The sequence below is a fragment of the Vicia villosa genome, linkage group LG7 (assembly GCF_029867415.1).
Source record: "Vicia villosa cultivar HV-30 ecotype Madison, WI linkage group LG7, Vvil1.0, whole genome shotgun sequence".
Classification (NCBI taxonomy): domain Eukaryota; kingdom Viridiplantae; phylum Streptophyta; class Magnoliopsida; order Fabales; family Fabaceae; genus Vicia; species Vicia villosa.
In genome coordinates this window covers 47,775,660-47,796,686 of record NC_081186.1, presented here as the reverse complement: position 1 = coordinate 47,796,686, position 21,027 = coordinate 47,775,660, and the positions used below count along the sequence as shown (strand labels likewise).

Below are 21,027 nucleotides of genomic sequence, written 5' to 3'. Positions count from 1 at the left end.
GGATTGAAGCAAGCTCCGAGAGCTTGGTATGAACGTTTAAGTTCTTTCCTTCTGGAAAATGGTTTCACTAGAGGAAAAGTGGACACTACTCTCTTTTGTAAAACCTTTAAAAAGGATATTTTAATATGTCAAATATATGTTGATGATATCATCTTTGGAACATCTAATGCTACACTTGGAAAGGAGTTTGCTGAGTCTATGCAGGCTGAATTTGAAATGAGCATGATGGGAGAACTCAAGTATTTCCTTGGGATTCAAATCAACCAAACTTCTGATGGAACCTATGTTCATCAAACGAAGTATGTGAAAGAACTTCTGAAGAAGTTTAATCTTTCTGAAAGCAAAGAAGCCAAAACTCCTATGCATCCAAAATGTGTCCTAGGTAAGGATGAGGTAAGTAAAAAGGTAGATCAGAAGTTGTACAGAGGTATGATTGGATCTCTTCTATACCTAACTGCTTCTAGACCTGACATTCTCTTCAGTGTTTGTTTGTGTGCTAGATTCCAATCAGATCCGAGAGAATCTCATTTAACTGCGGTTAAGAGAATTCTGAGGTATCTGAAAGGTACTACTAATGTTGGTTTAGTTTACAGAAGATCCAAAGATTACAACTTAGTAGGATTCTGTGATGCTGACTATGCTGGAGATAGAATAGAAAGGAAGAGCACTTCTGGAAGTTGTCAATTTCTTGGAAGTCATCTGATCTCATGGTACAGCAAGAAGCAAGCTACAATTGCTCTCTCAACAATAGAAGCAGAATATGTTGCTGCTACTGGTTGTAGCACACAAATGCTCTGGATGAGAAGTCAGCTAGAAGATTATCAGATATATGAGAGTAACATTCCTATTTTCTGTGATAATACTTCTGCTATATGTTTATCTAAGAATCCTATCTTACATTCAAAAGCTAAACATATTGAGATTAAACATCATTTCATAAGGGACTATGTTCAGAAGGGTGTTATATCTTTAAACTTTGTGGATACAGACCATCAATGGGCTGATATCTTTACAAAACCCCTTGCTGAAGATAGGTTTAAGTTTATTCTGAAGAATATCAGTATGGATTTATGCCCAGAATGAGAAGATGAGAAGATCTTATGTATGAGTATCTTCTGAAATGAGATTGGAGTAGTCTTTTATAAGAAGTTCTGATTGTGATCAATTAGAAGTAGTGATTTTGTTATTACTAACGTTTCATTATCTAAGTTGACTCAGAATCTCTTTAAAAGTAAAACAGCTGTAACTGGCTATTCAGATGGTAAACACGTGTTCACTATTTCTGGACAAGCGTGCGTGCAGTTGAGGGGACGCCTACTTAGGTAACTGTGCTAATCACTTCTTTTGTCATTATTATCTCTCCTCACGTCATGTAACATTAAATGCTATCCATCATTTCCTTTTATTTTTTTTTCTTTTAATACTCTTCAAACGTTTCTTTTCCCTCTTATATTTCTCTCTCTTTCATTCAGTTTCTTTTTCGCTCTCTCTCTTTGCATTCATATCATAAGCCCTAGCAGTTTTCACTATCTGTAACTTCATCATGAATCCTTCGTCAAGTTCTGCAAATCAAGAAATTGATCGTAAACAAAAGAGAAAGGCAACTGATGAACCAGAAAACAAACCAAAAAGAGTAAGGATCACCTATGACCCTCTCAAGGTGAATCCCTTTGAAGCTATGATGTCTGGAAACTACTCTAGACGTGTGTATCAACCCCTTGATGGTATCCCTCAATCACCTCCCTCTTCACAGACTTCCACCACCTCTTCCTCTTCTTTCACTTCTCTGGAACCACCATCTTCACCATCTGATATCCTTTCTCCTGCAACCCATCCCACAGATATCTCCTCATCTCTATCACACCCTTTTCCCACCAGAACTCCTAACCCCTACAATTTTGTGTTTCCTGACTCCAGATTCACTGTCAACCCTCCAACACCTACCACTCACTCTTTTCTAGAGCTTTTACACTCAAATGTAAATAGCTGGTTGGAGATTCTGGGTGCTGCTCACCTTAATCATCTGGATGAGTATGCTACCTGCAACCTCTGGGAAGCCTTTCGCCAGGATTTTCTGGTTAGGGCTACGGATGTCCAGAGAATGATCATGACTGAAGCACCTGGGGCTCGTGGTCTTCTCTTGGAAGTTGGTGAAAGCAGCTATCACCATCTCATCAGGAACAGAAGAGTTCTTGAAGAGAGGATACCTGCAGATGAGATGGTAGAAGAAAATCCCTGCAGAGACATCGTGGTATGGAGACCAAGATATCTTGTGCTGACTGGAGATTTTCAATGGTTGTTTGATTGGTTCAGAATGAACCCTTCTGAAAGTGCTCCTCACATGGTCTTTCCAGAAGTGGTTTATCCTGCTGAAGTTGTTGGTCCTACTCCTCCAACAAACCTAGCAGCTATTCTTCAGGCGTTGGAAGTTGGAGCTTCTGAGTTGCCTGAACCAGAATATGCTGAGGCTGCTCCTGAGTCAGACTCAGATGTTGAGATGGAAGGTACAGAAGCTGAAGACCTCCTAGAAGATCGTCCTGCTGAGATTGCTGTCCCTGTTGGCAGAAATTCTGGTGCTTCTTCTTCTGGTGTACCCTTAGCTCTGATGGAGACCTTGGAAGCTCTGCATCAGAATCAAGCTATGCTGGCTTCTCGTTTGGACGCGCAAGAAGCAACCAACGCTGAGTTTCGCTCCTTCATGGCAAGGCAAACTGAGAGCACTGACGGGGTTCATGACATTCTGGCGCAGATTTTGTCTAAGCTAGGGTCTTAGTCTTTGGTCTTTGTAGTTTTCTTTGCTTGATTGCATCTGCTTGTTCTGCATACCTCTTTTGTAATTCTGTTTGTTTAATCAATGAAAAGTTTAATTCTGTTTCTTTCCTTTGTCCTTTTCTACATCTGAATCTTTTATATTCTTTTTGATGTTATGACAAAAAGGGGGAGAAAATATATGATAAATGATTTGATTAAATATTATCAGTTACCGGGTAAAAAGGCCCCACATTACTAACAGAACTTGCAAAGTTCTATGCTTTAAGTTGTGTTGTTGCAGGAATTGAAGATTCTCTTTAAAGATCAACATGAGAAGCAACAAGATGAATCAAGTTCTTGGATTCTTGAAGCAAGCTGAGTGCTATGAAGCTTCAGAATCAGAATCAGAAGCAAGAAGGAAGAATGTTCAGATATTCTGATGATAGAATATGATCTGAAACATTATGTCTATTTGTTCTGATACATTCTATATGGCTCTGATACATATTATGTGTTCTGAAACATATTCTATGTTCTGACTCATTCATGCTGACTTTTGTCGTTTAGTTTTGTTCTGTAACATTTCAGGATGTAGAGATGCTCTGATGATGCTCTGGTACATTCAACAATGTTCTGATACATTCTAGCATGAAGTGATGAAAGAAGAAATTCAAGCTCTGAAGCTGTCCCAATGGAAGCAAGAATCAGAAGCTGTGGATGTTCTGAAGATCTAAAGAAATTCAAGTTCTGAAGCTGTCCGATGGAAGCAGAAGTCAGAAGCTGTGAATGTTCTAAAGATCAAAGAAATTCAAGTTCTGAAGCTGTCCGATGGAAGCAGGAATCAGAAGCTGTGAATGTTCTGAGGATCTAAAGAAATTCAATGTTCTGAAGCTGTCCTATGGAAGCAGAAATCAGAAGTCATGAATGTTCTGAAGATCAAGCACTGTGAACGTCTCTACTGAAATACTCAGGGAAGTCTTTTATTTATAAAATTCTTCTAGTATTAATTTCAGGGAGAGATTATTCATCTCAGGGGGAGATTGTTAATCTCAGGGGGAGACATATTCACATGCTTATGCTATAGCTGTGTAAATTGTCTTTAGCCGTCTGCTCTTTCTGATCGCAAATTCATATCATTTATATATGTTTTTGTCATCATCAAAAAGGGGGAGATTGTTAGAACAAGATTTGTTCTGATCAATATTCTTAGTTTTGATGATAACAAGGATATGAATTTTGTGTGAGATAATGTGGTACTCTAATACATTGCAATTTCCCTTTCAGGAAATATATATAAAGAGTATGCACAAATCAGCGCTCAGAAGCTTTGTCTTAGAAGGTTCAGCATGCAACATCAGAACATGGTCTGGCAAGACATCAGAAGATGGTCAAGGCAGAATCAGAACATGGGTCTATGGAAGCATCAGAAGAACTTGAGATCAGAAGCAGAAGCACTGAAGTTCTCATGGTATCACGCTTAGAAGCACTTCAAGGTCAGAAGACAAGAAGATGCTATGCACCAAGCTGTTTGACTCTGATGATATTCAAACGTTGTATACACAAACATCAGATCAGAAGAAAGTACAGGGGGCAGGCTACGCTGACTGACAAAAGGAACGTTGGAAGCTATTAAAGGCAACGTCAGTAGACACAGCGTGAACAAGGCTCGAGGTAGTTGACAAAAGCGTGAAACATTAAATGCAATGCTGTACGGAATACGCAAAGCATTAAATGCTCCCAACGGTCATCTTCTCAAGTGCCTATAAATATGAATTTCTGATGAGAAGCAAGGTTACGAATCCTGAACGAACTTATTCTGAAAAACTTGCTGAAACGCTGTTCAACTCAAAGCTCAGAAACTTCATCTTCATCAAAGCTCACTACATTGCTGTTGTAATATATTAGTGAGATTAAGCTTAAACGTTAATAGAAATATCACTGTTGTGATTATAGCTTTTCAGAAGCATTTGTAATACTCTTAGAATTGATTACATTAATTTGTAAGTAACTAGAGTGATCAAGTGTTGATCAGGATACTCTAGGAAGTCTTAGCTTGTGTCTAAGCAGTTGTAATTAGAGTGATCACGTGGTGGTCAGGATACTCTAAGAAAGTCTTAGCTTGTGTCTAAGCATTTGTTCCTAGAGTGATCAGGTTGTGATCAGGATACTCTAGAAGACTTAGTCGTGGGCTAAGTGGAAAACCATTGTAATCTGTTGCGATTAGTGGATTAAATCCTCAGGTGAGGTAAATCACACCGTGGGGATGGACTGGAGTATTTTAGTTAACAACAAACCAGGATAAAAATAACTGTGCAAATTGTTTTTATCGTTCAAGTTTTTAAGACTACACTTATTCAAACCCCCCCTTTCTAAGTGTTTTTCTATCCTTCAACTCTAACGTCTTTTTTGACGAATCTTGTCTGTTAATTCAAGAAGTTCTATTAACTTCATCTTTGTGAAAATGTTGGATATGTTTTTGTTGGTTCTTCTATAGACATCTTTAATTATCTTCAACAAAATCGAGCCATGAACCATACATTTCTCTTTGAGTACATTTCAAAGTTCATCAACAAGACAAACTCTATTTTAGAAAAAAAGAATTCTATTTAAGAAGAATGCGTGTGAGCAAGAATTAGTCTTAGTTTTAATTTTCCTGTTTTGACATGAGTCAATATAGGATGGCCTTTTTGTAAGAGAGGATGAGTTGGTTTAGTGTTGTGAAATGATAGGGTCGAGAATGTATCGATCATACTTAGTGTTATATTGGATGAGATGGTATCTTGAGGATAACTGGGTAGTATTTGTAATAGACTAGGCATATTTATGTAGTATGGATAACAATACGAGTTATGGTTTTGTATAGATAATGATTGAGACATGTAATTGTTCATGCATACTCTTTATTGAGAAATTTAAGGAGTATGGTCATGTGTATTTGGTTCAGGTAATGTGTGAAGATTGGCCTCTAACATAATAGGAGAAAGATGGGGAATTGACTAGCTGGCTTGTAGGGTAACTTAGTAGGCATATGCTGAGATAGAGTTGCATGTTCAAACTAAGGTAAAATAGCTACAATATGTTAAAATCTTGGTAGAAAAGTACTTGAACTTTTTGTGAGACAAGGTAAGGGCTTAGTCATGTTAAATATATCATTAATTGACATATATAGTATAGGAAATAATTGAGGAAATATAAGGTTTTGTTCATTGAAGATAACATCATTTGATGTAAAATTTTTGTCATTCTTGCTAAGGCATTTAAAACCTTTGTGTTAAGGATATAAACCTTAGATAAACACATTATTTGCATCTAAGTTAAGATGGTTCTAAGTGTAGAATTGGACACCCAATTTATCATTTCCATAAGCAAAATGAAATTGGTAGACGACATTTTTAGGCAGTTTTTGATATAGCTTTTTCTCCCGCATCATTATCTTCCTTAGCCTCATCTTAACCAAATCGCAGGAAGGTTAAAATCATGTAATATCAAAATTGGTATATTGGTCATAGCATTTTTAAGTTGTGTGAATGCTTCGTCAACTTGAGAAGTCAAATTTAATGTTTAAGCTTTAAGTAGACTAGTCAATAGACTCACATGGGTTTCTATGTCCTGTGAATGTAAAATATTCAAATAGTTTTGATGATGATGACTCTCAAAAGAATGAAAATATAAAGAATGAAAATTCATTTTGATCTCTAAAAAATTACAGAACCCAATTTAATTTCCGAAAAATAAAAAGACCTTATTTAATTCCTTACAACATTTAACTGACCCATATTAGTTTTTCTGTTAATATGTTTTTCAAGCTAATTTTTTTTAATAATTACGTGTACAACCACTTTATATTTTATATTTTATTTTATTTTTAAACAATTTAAATTTGAAAATATTAAAAAAATATTAAAATTCGTTTCTAGTAAGAATCAAACAAATATTAACAATTCTGAATTTAAAACAAAAAATATAATATTTATATCCATGAGGTCTTGAATCATATCCCTTAAAATTAAATGATAATCACTTTAGAGCTACACCAATCAATTTTTATTATTAATATTTCTAATAATAAATATTCAACTTAATAATTTAGAATAAATATTTATTTATTTTAAATAACACACAAATAAATATTTACTTATTTTAAATAATACACAAATAAATATTTACTTATTTTAAATAATACAAAAATTTAAAAATAAAATTTATAAAACATAAATTCTAAATATAATTAATCTAATAGAAATAAATAAATTAGTATTTAATTGAATTATATTAAATTAGTTATCAATTACTTATTCACTTATTTCAAATAACACACAAATAAATATTTATTTATTTCAAATAATACATAAATTTAAAAATAAAATTAATAAAATTTAAATTCTAAATTTAATTAATCAAATAGAAATTATTTAATTAATATTTACTTAAATTAATTGATCATTATTTACTTATTTCAAATACACAAAAATTAATATTTACTTATTTCAAATTAAATAATAATTATATGTTAATTAATTTAATAATAATTCACAATGTATTAATCTTAAGAATCAAAAGTTACTTTTCAAAAAGATTGAACCAAATCTTACCATTAATAAAATTAAAATGATGCTTACTTTTTTTTTCTTCATTCATTTATATTTATAACCTTTCACTCAAAAGAAGTTTATTTGTAAAAGAAATTTATCACAAATATATTAATCTTAAGAATCAAAAGTTACTTTTATAAAAGATTAAACAAAATCTTACAATTAATAAAATTAAAACCGTGTTTACTTTTTTTCTCCATTATTCATTTATTACCTTTCATTTTCATAATACACTTTCCCTCATCTTTTTTAGGTTCAAGATAAATAAATTGTAATATATAACACTTGAAAACTTGTAAAGAATAAAATAAAACATTCAACCACACTAATGATAAAGATGTGGATAAAGAATCATCCACTAATTCATGTAAAACACACGCACACGCACATAAACAATAATTTATTTTTCTCGCTAGAAATAAAATACCTAACAAAAAAAACATTTAAAAAAGAAACAATATATTTTCTTTCCACGAAAAGTAAATAAACTAAATCAGAGTCCAATAAATGAAAATATTCTCGAAAAGAAAGAATAAAAAATTAATAAAAATAGAAAAACCAGCGAAGCGGAACCATGGTTAGAAAAACAAACCACGGTAAAAATAAATAGTTATTTAATTCGGAAAGAAAAGCATCAAAATTTTATCCAATCCAATCCAATCCAATAAATAATAATAAATAATAATAATTTTAAAAATTAAAAACTATATCCATTCCATCGAGTGCCTTATTCTTCATTGACCCTAAAATTTATATAAATTATAATAAAACCAAAAATCTTGCAGTTGCCGTTCTCATTTTGTTCTTTCATTCTCCAAAACTCAAATATCTCTCTCTCTAAAAACTTTCTCTCTCTAAAACTTTCTCTCTCATCACTACGCGTTTCCACCGGAATCTCGCTGTAACTGTCGCCGCCGGTAAGTTCTTCATCACAGCTATCAACTGAATCCCGAGTTCTCACTACTGAACTATATATTTTTTTTTGTGTTTTTGTTTCTGATCCGTTCTTTGAATTGAAGTGTTTGGCGTTATTTTTTCTTCTTTTTTGTTGTTAATTTTGCTGTTTTTTGTTGTTTTTGTAACTGTATGCTATCGATCGTTTCGTTTTGTGTGTAATTTTTGTGGATACTAGTTGTGTTGTGTGAGTTTGGTTCTCAGAAGAAAATTGTGTTAAACGGCATCGTCGTTTACTTGGAGTTTTGGAGTTTTGTAATGCGAGTTATAGCTTCAATTTGTTTATGTATGAGTTTTTGGAGTTTTGATATGTTTGATTTGTTTTTGAATTTTTTTTTTCTCATCGTGTTGGGATCTAACAGTTGCAGGCACTTTTTTTATGCTTTTTGTACTGTTTTTGTTAATTGGTTATACTTTGTGAATTTTTTTTTTGTGATTTTTTTGTTTGGGAAATTATAGTTGAGATGATTTAAAGTGGAAAGAGTTTTATTTGGTTTTCGTTTAGATAAGTTTTTGTTGGGGTTGATTGGGGGTGAAGCTCTTTTACAGCAAGAAAGTGGTAGGGTATGATTGATAAATGTACATGGATTGGAATTTTTGGACCATTGTGATTTTTTTTTGGATATGGTGATTATCATATTTGTTTATATTGAATAAAGGGTTTCTTTTTTGGTGATTTTATATGTTGTATTATAAACGAAAGTGATGGGTGAACTTGACTCAATGTTTTTTACACCCTTTATGCTGCTGGGAATTATTCTCCTTTGCTGTTTGACAGCAGTAATGTGTAGGGAGATGAGTCTGTTTGTAATTTTTAGTTTGCTTAACTACCTATGGAGGAGAGGAAAAGTGACACTATATATCGTGTTCAAAGTGAATCAATCTTTTTGGTTTGTGTTAGTTCATGTTTTGGGATAATCAATTGGATAGAAGCAAATTGTCATGTAAAAATATTTATGAATGTCTTCTAAGTGTGAATTTTGAAATTTTGTTTTCTGGTTTAGTGTCAACATTAAAGAGGTCTTCTTCTTTTACCTGATATTCATTTGGTACTGTGTTTTACAAAATGTTAGAAAATATTCTCCATATATGTTAAGTTTTGGTAGTTGTTCACATTTTTGTTTTTCTTTTTTGGCCTAATTTTTGCTGTTTCACTAGTTAAGTTTCTTTCTTTAAGTTTGGGAGCCTTGAAAGAAATGAATGCATGATAATTGCTTGCACAACAATTTTGTCTAGTCGTCAGCAATGATAATGAGCACAGTTAATGTTTTCCGAATTCTTTCTCCAGATAAATTTACATGTTTTCGAGATAGTATTCCTGGTTGACCTACTATTGCTTATTTGTATCATATGTTTTCTTCTATTTTCACCCCCTGGTGCTATTTGTTTTAGAATCCATTCATATGAACTGCTTTGATTACTAAATATGCACTAATAGCATTTGACTAGGTAGTTTGATTAACCAACAATATGAGAACCATGCTAGTGTATATGCCTGAAATGAATTATGAGATTTATTTCGAATATATATTATATATGCAGTATCTGTCAAATCTTTACATGGGGTCCCGTGACATATTATTCATTGGATGTCTGTTGTAACTGTTGTGTTTATTTATTTATTTGTATGAATTGACAGAAAGAAGATATTGAAGAAAGGTCCAAGTGACAAGTAATGGCATCAAGATCCTATGCTAATCTCTTAGATTTAGCTGGTGGAGGAGACTTGCTTGATATTCCTCACACCCCAAGAACTCTTCCAAGGGTTATGACTGTTCCTGGAATTATTTCTGACCTGGATGGTGAATCAGACGTTAGTTCCTCTGGATGTCGGGAGCGGAAAATCATTGTGGCAAACATGTTGCCTCTGCAGGCTAAAAGAGATATTGATACTGCTAAATGGTGTTTCAGTTGGGATGAAGATTCAATTCTATTACAATTAAAAGATGGTTTTTCTTCTGATACTGAGGTGATCTATGTGGGTTCTCTCAAAGCTGAGATAGATGCTAGTGAGCAGGATGAAGTTGCTCAGAGATTACTGGATGATTTTAATTGTGTGCCTACCTTTCTACCACATGATCTGCAGAAAAAGTTCTATCTTGGTTTTTGTAAGCAGCAGCTCTGGCCCCTGTTCCATTATATGCTACCCATATGCTCAGATCACGGTGATCGCTTTGACCGTGTGCTTTGGCAAGCTTATGTTTCTGCTAACAAAATATTTGCAGACAAAGTCATGGAAGTGATTAATCCCGATGATGATTTTGTTTGGGTTCATGATTATCACTTGATGGTTTTGCCTACTTTCTTGAGGAAACGATTTAATCGAGTTAAACTTGGGTTCTTTCTTCACAGTCCTTTCCCATCTTCTGAAATTTACCGAACTTTGCCTGTAAGGGATGAAATTCTCAAAGGATTGTTGAATTCAGATTTAATTGGTTTTCATACATTTGATTATGCTCGCCACTTTCTTTCATGCTGCAGTAGAATGCTAGGCTTGGATTATGAATCTAAGCGAGGGCATATAGGACTTGATTACTTTGGCCGCACTATATTTATCAAAATTTTGCCCGTAGGCATTCATATGGGTAGGCTTGATTCTGTATTAAATCTTCCTTCTACATCCACTAAGCTAAAAGAGATCCAGGAAGAGTTTAAGGATAGAAAAGTTATTCTTGGGGTTGACGACATGGATATTTTTAAAGGTATCAATCTGAAATTTCTAGCAGTGGAGCAGCTGCTGCAGCAGAATCCAGATTTGCAGGGAAAAGTTGTCCTTGTTCAAATTGTAAATCCCGCAAGGGGTTCAGGGAAGGATGTTCAGGAAGCAAAGAAGGAAGCATATTTAATTGCTCAGAGGATCAATGCTAATTATGGTTCTAGTCATTATCAACCAGTCATTATCATTGACCGCCCTGTTCCTCGCTTTGAGAAGAGTGCCTATTATGCTGTAGCAGAGTGCTGCATTGTCAATGCTGTGAGAGATGGGATGAACTTAGTCCCGTACAAATATATTGTCTGCAGACAGGGAACTGCAAAGCTGGATGAAGCTATGGGTAGGCAGAGTGATTCTCCTCGTACAAGCATGCTTGTTGTATCTGAGTTCATTGGCTGTTCACCTTCTCTGAGTGGGGCTATCAGGGTCAATCCCTGGGATATAGATGCAGTTGCTGATGCTCTGAATTTGGCTCTCACCATGAGAGATTCGGAGAAAAAGTTGCGCCATGAGAAACACTATCGTTATGTAAGTTCTCACGATGTGGCATATTGGGCACGCAGTTTTATGCAGGATTTGGAGAGAGCCTGCAAAGATCATTACACTAAAAGGTGCTGGGGAATTGGTTTGGGGTTGGGATTCAGAGTTATTTCTCTTTCTCATGGTTTTAGAAAGCTGTCCATTGACCATATTGTATCAGCTTACAAAAGAACCAAAAGAAGGGCCATCTTTCTTGATTATGATGGCACTATTGTACCACAAACTTCCATTAATAAAACCCCCAGCGCTGAAGTCATATCTGTGCTTAATGCTCTGTGTAATGATAGCAAGAATATTGTATTCATTGTTAGTGGAAGGGCAAGAGATTCTCTGAGTGACTGGTTTGCTTCATGCAAAATGCTGGGACTTGCAGCTGAACATGGGTACTTTCTAAGGTAAGTAATGTCGCAGTTGTTTCTTCCTCTGGCCTTAAAGATAATAGAAAAATTATAATGCTAATGTATTTTACATCTGCAGGTGGAATAGCGACTCCGAATGGGAAACCAGTCACTTGTCTGCGGACCTTGATTGGAAACAGATAGTGGAGCCTGTCATGCAGTCATATACAGAAGCAACTGATGGATCTAATATTGAAATTAAGGAAAGTGCTTTGGTGTGGCATCATCAAGATGCAGACCCTGATTTTGGTTCCTGTCAAGCCAAAGAATTGTTGGATCACTTGGAAAGTGTTCTTGCTAATGAACCGGCACTTGTTAAGAGAGGCCAGCATATTGTTGAAGTTAAGCCACAGGTAGAGTTTTTCATATTCCTTTCCCCTCATCTTCCTCTACTATTTTTTATATTAAATGAAACTCAAAAGCTTGAATTGTTTTGATCAATGTTGTGGATTTACTCGCTGCAGGGAGTGACCAAAGGGTTGGTAGCTGAGAAAGTTCTTTTGAATATGGTTAATGGTGGCAATCCACCAGATTTCGTGATGTGCATAGGAGATGATAGGTCTGATGAAGACATGTTTGAAAGCATTTTGAGTACAGTCTCGTGCCCATCTTTACCATCCGCCCCAGAGATTTTTGCCTGCACTGTTGGAAGAAAACCGAGCAAGGCCAAGTATTTTCTTGATGATACTGCCGATGTCGTGAGGTTACTTCAAGGCCTTGCATCCTCATCAAATCCAAAGCCCAAGCATCATCATCATGCCCAATTCCAGGTATCTTTTGAGAGCATAGTTTCATAGGAAGGGCAAAACAGCATTATTGGTTCATTATATGCGTGGATTCTGATCCTGCGAATCAGAAATTTTTGGGTATTATTAATCATTAACCTGACAACAACCAATAGTGCGACTTGGCCATTGTGGATCAGATTCTTTTTGTGCTCCTGAACCGGTTTACATGCCATTGGGAAGGTTGCTGTGTGGTTCATGCATGATCTGACAGTTTATTCTCTTGTACATGGGTAACATCAATTGTTATATTTACTGGTGCCGCATTGAGGTTTAGTTGTGCTTTAATTTTTTGGACCAGTTCTGTTGCGCTTGTACTGAGAGAGGAGCATCAAAACTTCAAACATGTATAGTTACAGTATTTTGTTACAATACATAATTCGATTCTGGTTTGAAATCTCTTCAATCTTGTGCTTGTTGTCTTTGATGAGAAAAATAAGTATTGGGGAAGTTGAGCTATAGCTATTGTGTAGTAATTTCTAAAACGTAAATCCTGCCACATAATGTACTTTTTAAAATTAATTTTACTAATGAAAATAAATGAAGTATAAAATAAAAATTTTGTTGTGGTAAACAAAATTTTGTAGAAGAAACTAATTTAAACAGTAAAAACTAGTTTTTTTTAGATATAATATAGACAAAATTACTTGTTTGAAAACTTTGTCTACACAATTTTAAGTTGTTAAAATTTTGTTTTCCAGTATATCTTTGTTTTATATTTAATTTATTGATTTAGTAAAATAATTTTGGAAAAAATACATCAGAAAATGGTACAAAATAATTGGTTAAACTATTAACAAAAAGACATAGTTTGGTAAAATAAACAGATGATAATTTTATTATTTAATTTCTCAACTTCAACATTATTATTCAACAATTATTTCTTGCCTTCGAAACACAAGGTCTCTCTACCTTGCACCACCAATTTTTGTCTGATATGAACTATAACTCATTTCCTACAAAAATAAAAATATATAGTTATCATCTTTTTCACCTTAAATTTTGACCCATTTCATAATCCTCTTCACATAATCACATTACCACCACCACCGGAAAAAAAATACAGAAATATTTCTAAGGAAAATCAACTAAAAAATTTAATCACCAAAAAAAGAAACAAAGCATAAAAAAATCATAAATATAATAATGATAAAACTACTATAGTTCTATGAAAATTGAGATTAAGGAAGAATGATATCAGTAGGTTTGTTTTTTCATCTTTTCCAATCTTAAACCAATATTAAAGTTTCTGGAGGCAATTATCGAGCATCATAGTGTTAACATTCCATTTTAAAGTAGTTGACCTAGAACATTTATGGTATGTTTGGTATAGGTGAAATAAGGGAGAAAGAAGTTGAGAGGAGACAAGTTGAGAAGAAGTATAAAAAGTTGTTTGTTTGGTTTGAAAGAGAGATTGAATAGAGAGATAAATGTGTGGGACCCATTGCTTTTTCCAATCTTCTCAACATAGCGAAGAAAGTGGGAAGAGGAGATCATCTTCTCTAAAATGACATTACTGTCCTTTTTGTTTCATGACTTTTTTTGTTGCTATACTTTATTATAGTATTATAGTTGTTTTAATGAAGCAATATTATACGATGGCTTGTCTTAAAAAGTTTACATTACTGATATTAAAATGTGATTATTCACTTAACTAACTACTAACAATTTATCAAATTGTTTTATAGTTATTAGCAAAATTTATTCTATTCACTAATAAATGTTTTTAATAAAGAATTAACAAATTTTTTAAAAGTATTAAATAAAAATTTTAAAAATAAATTCACTAATTTAGTTAACATATATTAACAAAATTAAAAAAAAATTCACAATGAAATTAATAAATTAACTTAATTTAATTAAGGGTATTTATGTCTTTATCATAAAACAAGACACTTCTTTCTCTTCTATTTCTCTTTTCTTTCTCTTATACCAAACAATATATCAAATATACTCTATTTCTATTCTTTTTCTCTCTTTTCACACTCTTTCTCACTTATTTCTCTCTTCTCAACTTCTTTTCTCAACCAAACACACCGTTATAGCATGCTTTGAACTTACCAATGATAATTTGGTAACTTGGTAAGAATGGCGACTTCTCACCAAATTTTATAGAGACGAGTGGTCATGCTGAAGCCATCGTAATTTTTTTTTTTAATAAAAGAACCAACAATAGTCAAAACTGCAATTGAAAAAGAACACAACATGAATATTTTTTTTAAAAAGAATCTAAGACATTAAAGAATTAAAGCACATAAAATTATAGAAAAATCAGAGATCCTAACTAGCTCCTTATTCAACAAAGAAGAGATGAAGAAATGTGTATATCTATTTCTTTATCTTAAATTTTTGTTTGACAAATTGTTAGTAGTTTTTTTTATTACAAGTGGGAAAAGGAAAAGAAAAGAAAAAGTATGGAATTTTTTAGAAAATAAAGTCTTACCAGTATCAACTAGCAAAAGAGTGATGATTTTTACAGGAAGTTTCACAAAAGACTGATATGCTACTTTATCATCAGTTCTATGTTTTGCTAGATAGTCAGCACACATGTTGCCCTATTTAAGAGTATGGAATATTTAAACTTGACGTTTTCTAAAGAGAAACTCTTTAATGTTGTGAATAATCGTGACATAGTGATGTCAAATATTAATAGACTCTGAGATAAGTTTGATAGTAGAGTTGGAGATAAGTTCTTAGGTCATATACAAACTATGATATAACGCTATCACCTCAACACTAACGATATTGAAATAATCAATATCATCTGCAAAATCGTGAACCCAAGTACCATTAGCATTTTATTCAATCCACAAAAATTCAAGACATCGAGATTATTGAAGCTACTGTCATTACATTCAAAATTATATTACTACCTTTGTGTGCATTCCACGTGATTGATTTCCTTTCTATAGTATATAATAAACTGGCGTTTGAATTCTCATCCAAGTAAACATCATTCTCTCGCATTTTTAGATTGTGGATATCCACCTAAAGAACCCGCTCCGCTAATTTCCCTACCCCAAACCAATTAGAAAACCAGAAAGAGAAGTTCCTATCCTCCAATCTAAATTTAAAGCTATTGTTAAGAGCATGGAGAGATTTCATAGTTACATTCTAAGTAACTGATCCTAGTTTCTTTCTCATATTAGGAAATGTTTACTCACTGATGTACTTATGCTTCCAAACATGGACCCAAAGGAAATCACAATCTTGGCGGAGACCCTAAACCAATTTATCCAACATAGAAGTATTGACCTCTCTTGGTTTCCGGATCTCAAGACTACCTAACTTTTTGGGCTTAGTGATTTTATTTCAACCAACAAGATGCACGCCAGAGTTTGAATTACCTTTTCACAAAAAATTCTAACCATTCTATCAATAAAATCACAAGTTGGTTGAGGTAACTAAGCCACTTGTATTTAATAATTTAGGATGGATTCAGGATAGAGTAACGAGAGTCAAATGAACAGGGTTATTTAACAATTTATCCTGCCACTTATCTTTTCTCTAGGAACTCAAAGTCCTTGCGTTGAAGACGACTATGCAACATAGAGAAACCCAAGTATTTTTCAAGAGTAAGAGTTCGCTTGATACATGTGCTGGAGACAATTAAATCTATTTTATTCCTCTTAGTCATAGTGGAGAAGAACACCTTAGATTTAGAAACATCCAGTTTAAGGCCAGAAAACATGGCAAAAGAATTCAAGATATCATAAATGATCAAATTTATAGTAATGGTAGGAACCCGTTTCGCTTCAAACAAAATTCCAAAAAATCACAATCAACATGATCATAGGCCTTTCCAAAATCTATCTTGAATATCATGTCAACTTTTTTTCTTTTTAGATTTAAGCATAGAATAAATGGCTTCTTGGAGGATAATGACATTATCAGTTGTACCTTTACCATGCAAAAATCTTCTTTGGAAGGGTTCAACTATCTGATATGGATAAGGACCTAATTTGTTAGCCATAATCTTGATAATAAACTTGTAAATAGTGTTGAACAAGCTAATAGGCTTGAATTCCTTAAAACTTTGGGGGCAGGTTGTCTTAGGAATTAATGTTATATTTGTCTCAAAAAGAATGGAGTGACAACTACCTGTCACAAAAGCATCTGATATAAGTTGGACAATATCATCTTAAAATATATGCCGAAATCTTTTAAATAAAATACCCCATAATCCATTAGGGTTAGGTGCCTTAAAATGGTGCATTTAATTCAAAGCATAAGTAATTTCTTCCCTTGTCACCTGTTCAGTTAAAAAGTGTTTGGCTTCTTCAGTAAAAATCAGAGTCATAGTTGAGTCACTCATACTAGCGGAGAGTATAGGATATATTGGGCAAAAAAGATATTTAAAAGAAATTAGTACTTCTTCCTTGAGAATAATATCATCATTGCACTTAACACCACTGGGAAGGTGAAGGCCATAGACTTTATGAAGAAAATGAAAAAATCCACCTTTATGGTGCATGGCGTTTGCCATGGGCCTACGGCGTTCGCCATGTACCCCTCAGGCCACATCTCCCACTCAACTTTACCATGGCTTTTGCCATGGTCTCATGGCGTTCGCCATGGACGCGCAGTGCAGAAAAATTGGGAAACTACTTATGGGTCTTCCCCCACTCTTCCTACTTTTTACCAAAGGTTCCTACTTGTTTTGAACCACTTTTCAGAGGCAGTAGCACTATAAATATGATCTTAGAAGTTAGTTTTAGAGGTCCAAGTTTTTTAGTATGATTTAGACATATAAGTTACTCTGTAAAAGTGCCGAATTGTTCGCATTTGGCAATCTGTACACCATTGTTATCAAATTCAGAATATTGATGTACTTGGATCAAGCTTTTAATTCAATCTCACATTTATTCTACATTCCGAAATTTTCCGTTTAAGTTGTTTACTTTACCGCACCGCTTTAATTTCCCGTAAGTTTTCTATTGCTTTCCGTTTATGTTTTATCGTATGCTAGTGTTGCCGACGTCTTTACTTTGACTTTGCACGTACTTGTTATATTGCATTCTAAAGTTAATTTAATTTTTTCTACAAATATCATGTTCATGTTATGTTCAATTACCATTATGTAGGGGTGTTCAAAACCGAACCGGCCCAATAAAAAACCGCAAATCAAACAAAACTAAACCTAAATCCCAGAATGTGAGGACCGTTGTTCCGACGGGACTCGATATTGATTTGGCGGGACTTCATTTTATAAATTGTTCTCTGGTTTGATTTTTAATTCAATATTTTAAAGGTTTTTCGTGACGACAAAATCACTAAGGTTTCAAACTAATAGAGCAAGAGCGTGAGGATTGTATCGGATAGTAAAAATTAGACATCAATTTTAATCACGGCGAGAGCACTTTAGAATTGATTAGGACTTTTTAGTTTTCAAAAAGTATTCCGCAACTTAAAATTGAGGGATAGCAAAACATTTGCGATTCCAAAATACAACAAAGGTCAGTAGCACGAAAGTGTGAGATTAATGTTTTTAAACTAATTTTTCTTCTTAAAAGTAATTTAAACCATAACACGCGCCAATGATTTATTGAGTCCGAGAGGTGTACTGGAAACCACCTTTCGGTCTCGCTTTTACTAATATTTTCTTAACCAAATTTTATTTCTTGTTTTAAATTCCCTTTGCAGCTAATTTTTTTCCCGATAGCCTTCGATTTACAAAGCAATAGTAGATAGCGGTAGGTTGACTATTGGTTCCTGTGGGTTCGACAATCTTTTATATTACTTCGATAATTCCGTGCACTTGCGAAAGTTTCAGTATGAAATTTTTTGGTGTTATGATCTCCTAATTTAATCCAATAACCTATAGCCTTTTGATACCAATGAATCTCCTCTCGCGCAAGGCTATCATCATACTCCTGTTGAAGCTCATGTTGGAGATAAGCTAGTCTTGCAGAATTTATTCTCTCCAAAGATTTTTGGATACCCCTTAGTTTCTTTTCAATGTTGTGTTTCTGTTTGCTAATATTGCCAAAAGTTTCCTTATTAAAAAGGATAGAATCATCCAACACCTTTTGGAGACAAGTTAAAATGCCATCTAGGAATTTCCCCCAAGCAGTTTGGTCTATGTTGGAGGATATATATTTACACAAATGTCAAGATTTTAATATTTCAAATGAGTCCTTATCTGCTATTTTTTTAATGAGATTGGATTTCGTAGGTGTAAATCTGTTGAGAAAAATTAAAACAACTAAAAAAATGAAAAGTGAACATTTAAGAGGGAGTGAAGACCTAAAAGGTCAAGAGAAATAGGAAGGAAGAAAAAGAAAAGGAAAATATAACACTTTAAATAAAAATAGAAACAAAGTAATCTCAAACTAAAATGGAAGGAATATATAAAACATACTTTGGTGTCTGTTTTCTTGCTAGAGTTTTCCATCTCAAATAGAAGACAAGATAATTTAGTGTTGCAACGAAAATTATTTAAGACTATACAAAATTTAGGGGTTTTGAGATTATTAGAGTATGTCTTAACTTCTTCTTGGTATTGATGAGAAGCGTTAAAAGGGTATAAACAAAAGGGATGAAAGTTTTCAATGAAATAGGCAGTCCAAGGCTTTGTTTGGTAAAAATTGATGATAGTTGATAAAATAATTAGTAGTTTATAACTGATGACAGATAGTTGACAGCTTATAACTGATTGTTAATAAATGATATCTAATGACTAATAGTTAACGTTCTCGATCCGAACTACAAAGACATCCCTTCTTTCTTTGGTATGTCTTTCGAAGAACTCATTGATTGCAAACACCCAACCGCGTGGTTTCAATTTGAAAAGGGTCTCATTGATGAGGTAAAACTTGCTATTACTATCTTCATTTAGCATGAATAGTTTTCTTATTAATCTATCTCACTTTCTTTTAAATGGAGCTAGCAAGATTTTTTTTCAAGGATGGAAGAGATTTGGACTTAGAAGGTTTGTCTCAATCATATTACTTATAGTCTAAAATCACTTTTCATTCTTACTTGCTTGTTTTTTATTCTATCATTTCTATGACAGGCCTTAAAACTTGTTTGAGAAATGGGTATTCCTACATAGAAGGGATTGAACAATTACTTCTAGCCTTAAAGAAAAATAACTTTGAAATGCATGCTTTTACTAATTATCCTATATGGTAAGACATTTGATTTTCCATTTTGATTTATGTTTTGCTTTTCATGGCATTCTACAGATTGTTGTGTATAGTTTGCAGGTACCAGTTGGTCGAAGACAAGTTAAAGCTATCAAAATATTTATCTTGAACATTTTGTTCTTGTGCACATGGTATAACACATAATATATCTCTCTCTCATAATTGTTTCATTAGTATTATATATTCAAGGGTAATATGCTAACTTGTGCCCTAAATGCACAAGTTAAGAAACCCACTTATAAAAATTTAATTTTGAAAAAAGCAATAAAAATTTAATTTTATACATTCATTAAAATCAGTATACAATTTCGAAGACATTCTTTCTTCTATTAGTTATTGACTTGTATCCCAATGGCACAAGTTAATATTATCCTATATTCAAATTTTTCATGCAAATTGTAACCTTTATGAGTTTGACAAAAACTCTTTGTTTTACTTAAGTTATGTGTCAATTAAAGGAAAATTTTCCATCACGGCTTTGGCCTTTTTTGTAATCTCGTTCAAGAATATTTGTTCTTCTAGCAAATATTTGTTACTTATTACTTTTAAAAAGAATATTTTCCATCTGCATGACTGCTTCACACTTGTTCGAATTCGCTTAAATGCACTTTACCATTAGATAAAAGCCTTGAAACTTGTCGGATATTAGTTCTAAGGTGCACTTCTTTAGGTTAAGCCTCATATTATATTGTTGGACTCATCGGAAAACTCGTGCAAGGTGTTGATCGCTCATCTCTTTCTTGCTCAATTTGACAATCATGTCATCCATGTATACTTTCAACATTTCAGCCATTTCTTCCTTGAAAACCTTGTTCATCATTCTTTGATATGTTTCCCCCACGTTTTTCATACAGAAGGGCATTACATTGTATTGGTAGTTCGCCTATTCGATCATGAAAGTGGTCTTCCATCTGTCTAGCTCATGCATAAGTGTTTGATTATAGCCAAAATAAACATCCATGAAGGATAGGAGTTTGTATTTGGTTGAGGTTCGATGTAGACGCAATATTCCGGGTTTTATCGTATCCATAGAGAATAATGTGAGGGAAAGAATGTCATTCAACTGCTTCTGCATTTCTGAGCTTGGGTTAAAATGGGTTTAAAGTAAAAGGTATTAACAAGAAAATAAATACATTCTTCAGAGAG

The 21,027-nt window shown here is 33.5% G+C and overlaps 1 protein-coding gene and 1 pseudogene across 1 annotated transcript; both read left to right on the top strand.

Annotated features, from left to right (window-relative positions):
• The first annotated feature begins 8,102 nt into the window (after positions 1 to 8,102).
• On the top strand, positions 8,103 to 13,139 carry LOC131620519 (probable alpha,alpha-trehalose-phosphate synthase [UDP-forming] 9). Its single transcript, XM_058891632.1, has 4 exons — positions 8,103 to 8,260; positions 9,937 to 11,945; positions 12,028 to 12,301; positions 12,413 to 13,139. The coding sequence occupies exons 2-4, from the start codon at positions 9,973 to 9,975 to the stop codon at positions 12,743 to 12,745; spliced, it is 2,580 nt and encodes an 859-aa protein (XP_058747615.1). The 5' UTR covers positions 8,103 to 8,260; positions 9,937 to 9,972; the 3' UTR covers positions 12,746 to 13,139.
• Positions 13,140 to 18,946: 5,807 nt separating this feature from the next.
• LOC131618986 (flavin mononucleotide hydrolase 1, chloroplatic-like) lies at positions 18,947 to 20,221 on the top strand (annotated as a pseudogene).
• The last annotated feature ends 806 nt before the right edge of the window (positions 20,222 to 21,027 follow it).

Bases quoted from the DNA above. Each gene is read 5' to 3' on its own strand.
- LOC131620519 (XM_058891632.1), top strand. From the start codon at position 9,973: ATGGCATCAAGATCCTATGCTAATCTCTTAGATTTAGCTGGTGGAGGA. The intron at 11,946-12,027 runs GTAAGTAATGTC...TTACATCTGCAG, and splicing joins GAACATGGGTACTTTCTAAG to GTGGAATAGCGACTCCGAAT. The intron at 12,302-12,412 runs GTAGAGTTTTTC...TACTCGCTGCAG, and splicing joins TTGTTGAAGTTAAGCCACAG to GGAGTGACCAAAGGGTTGGT.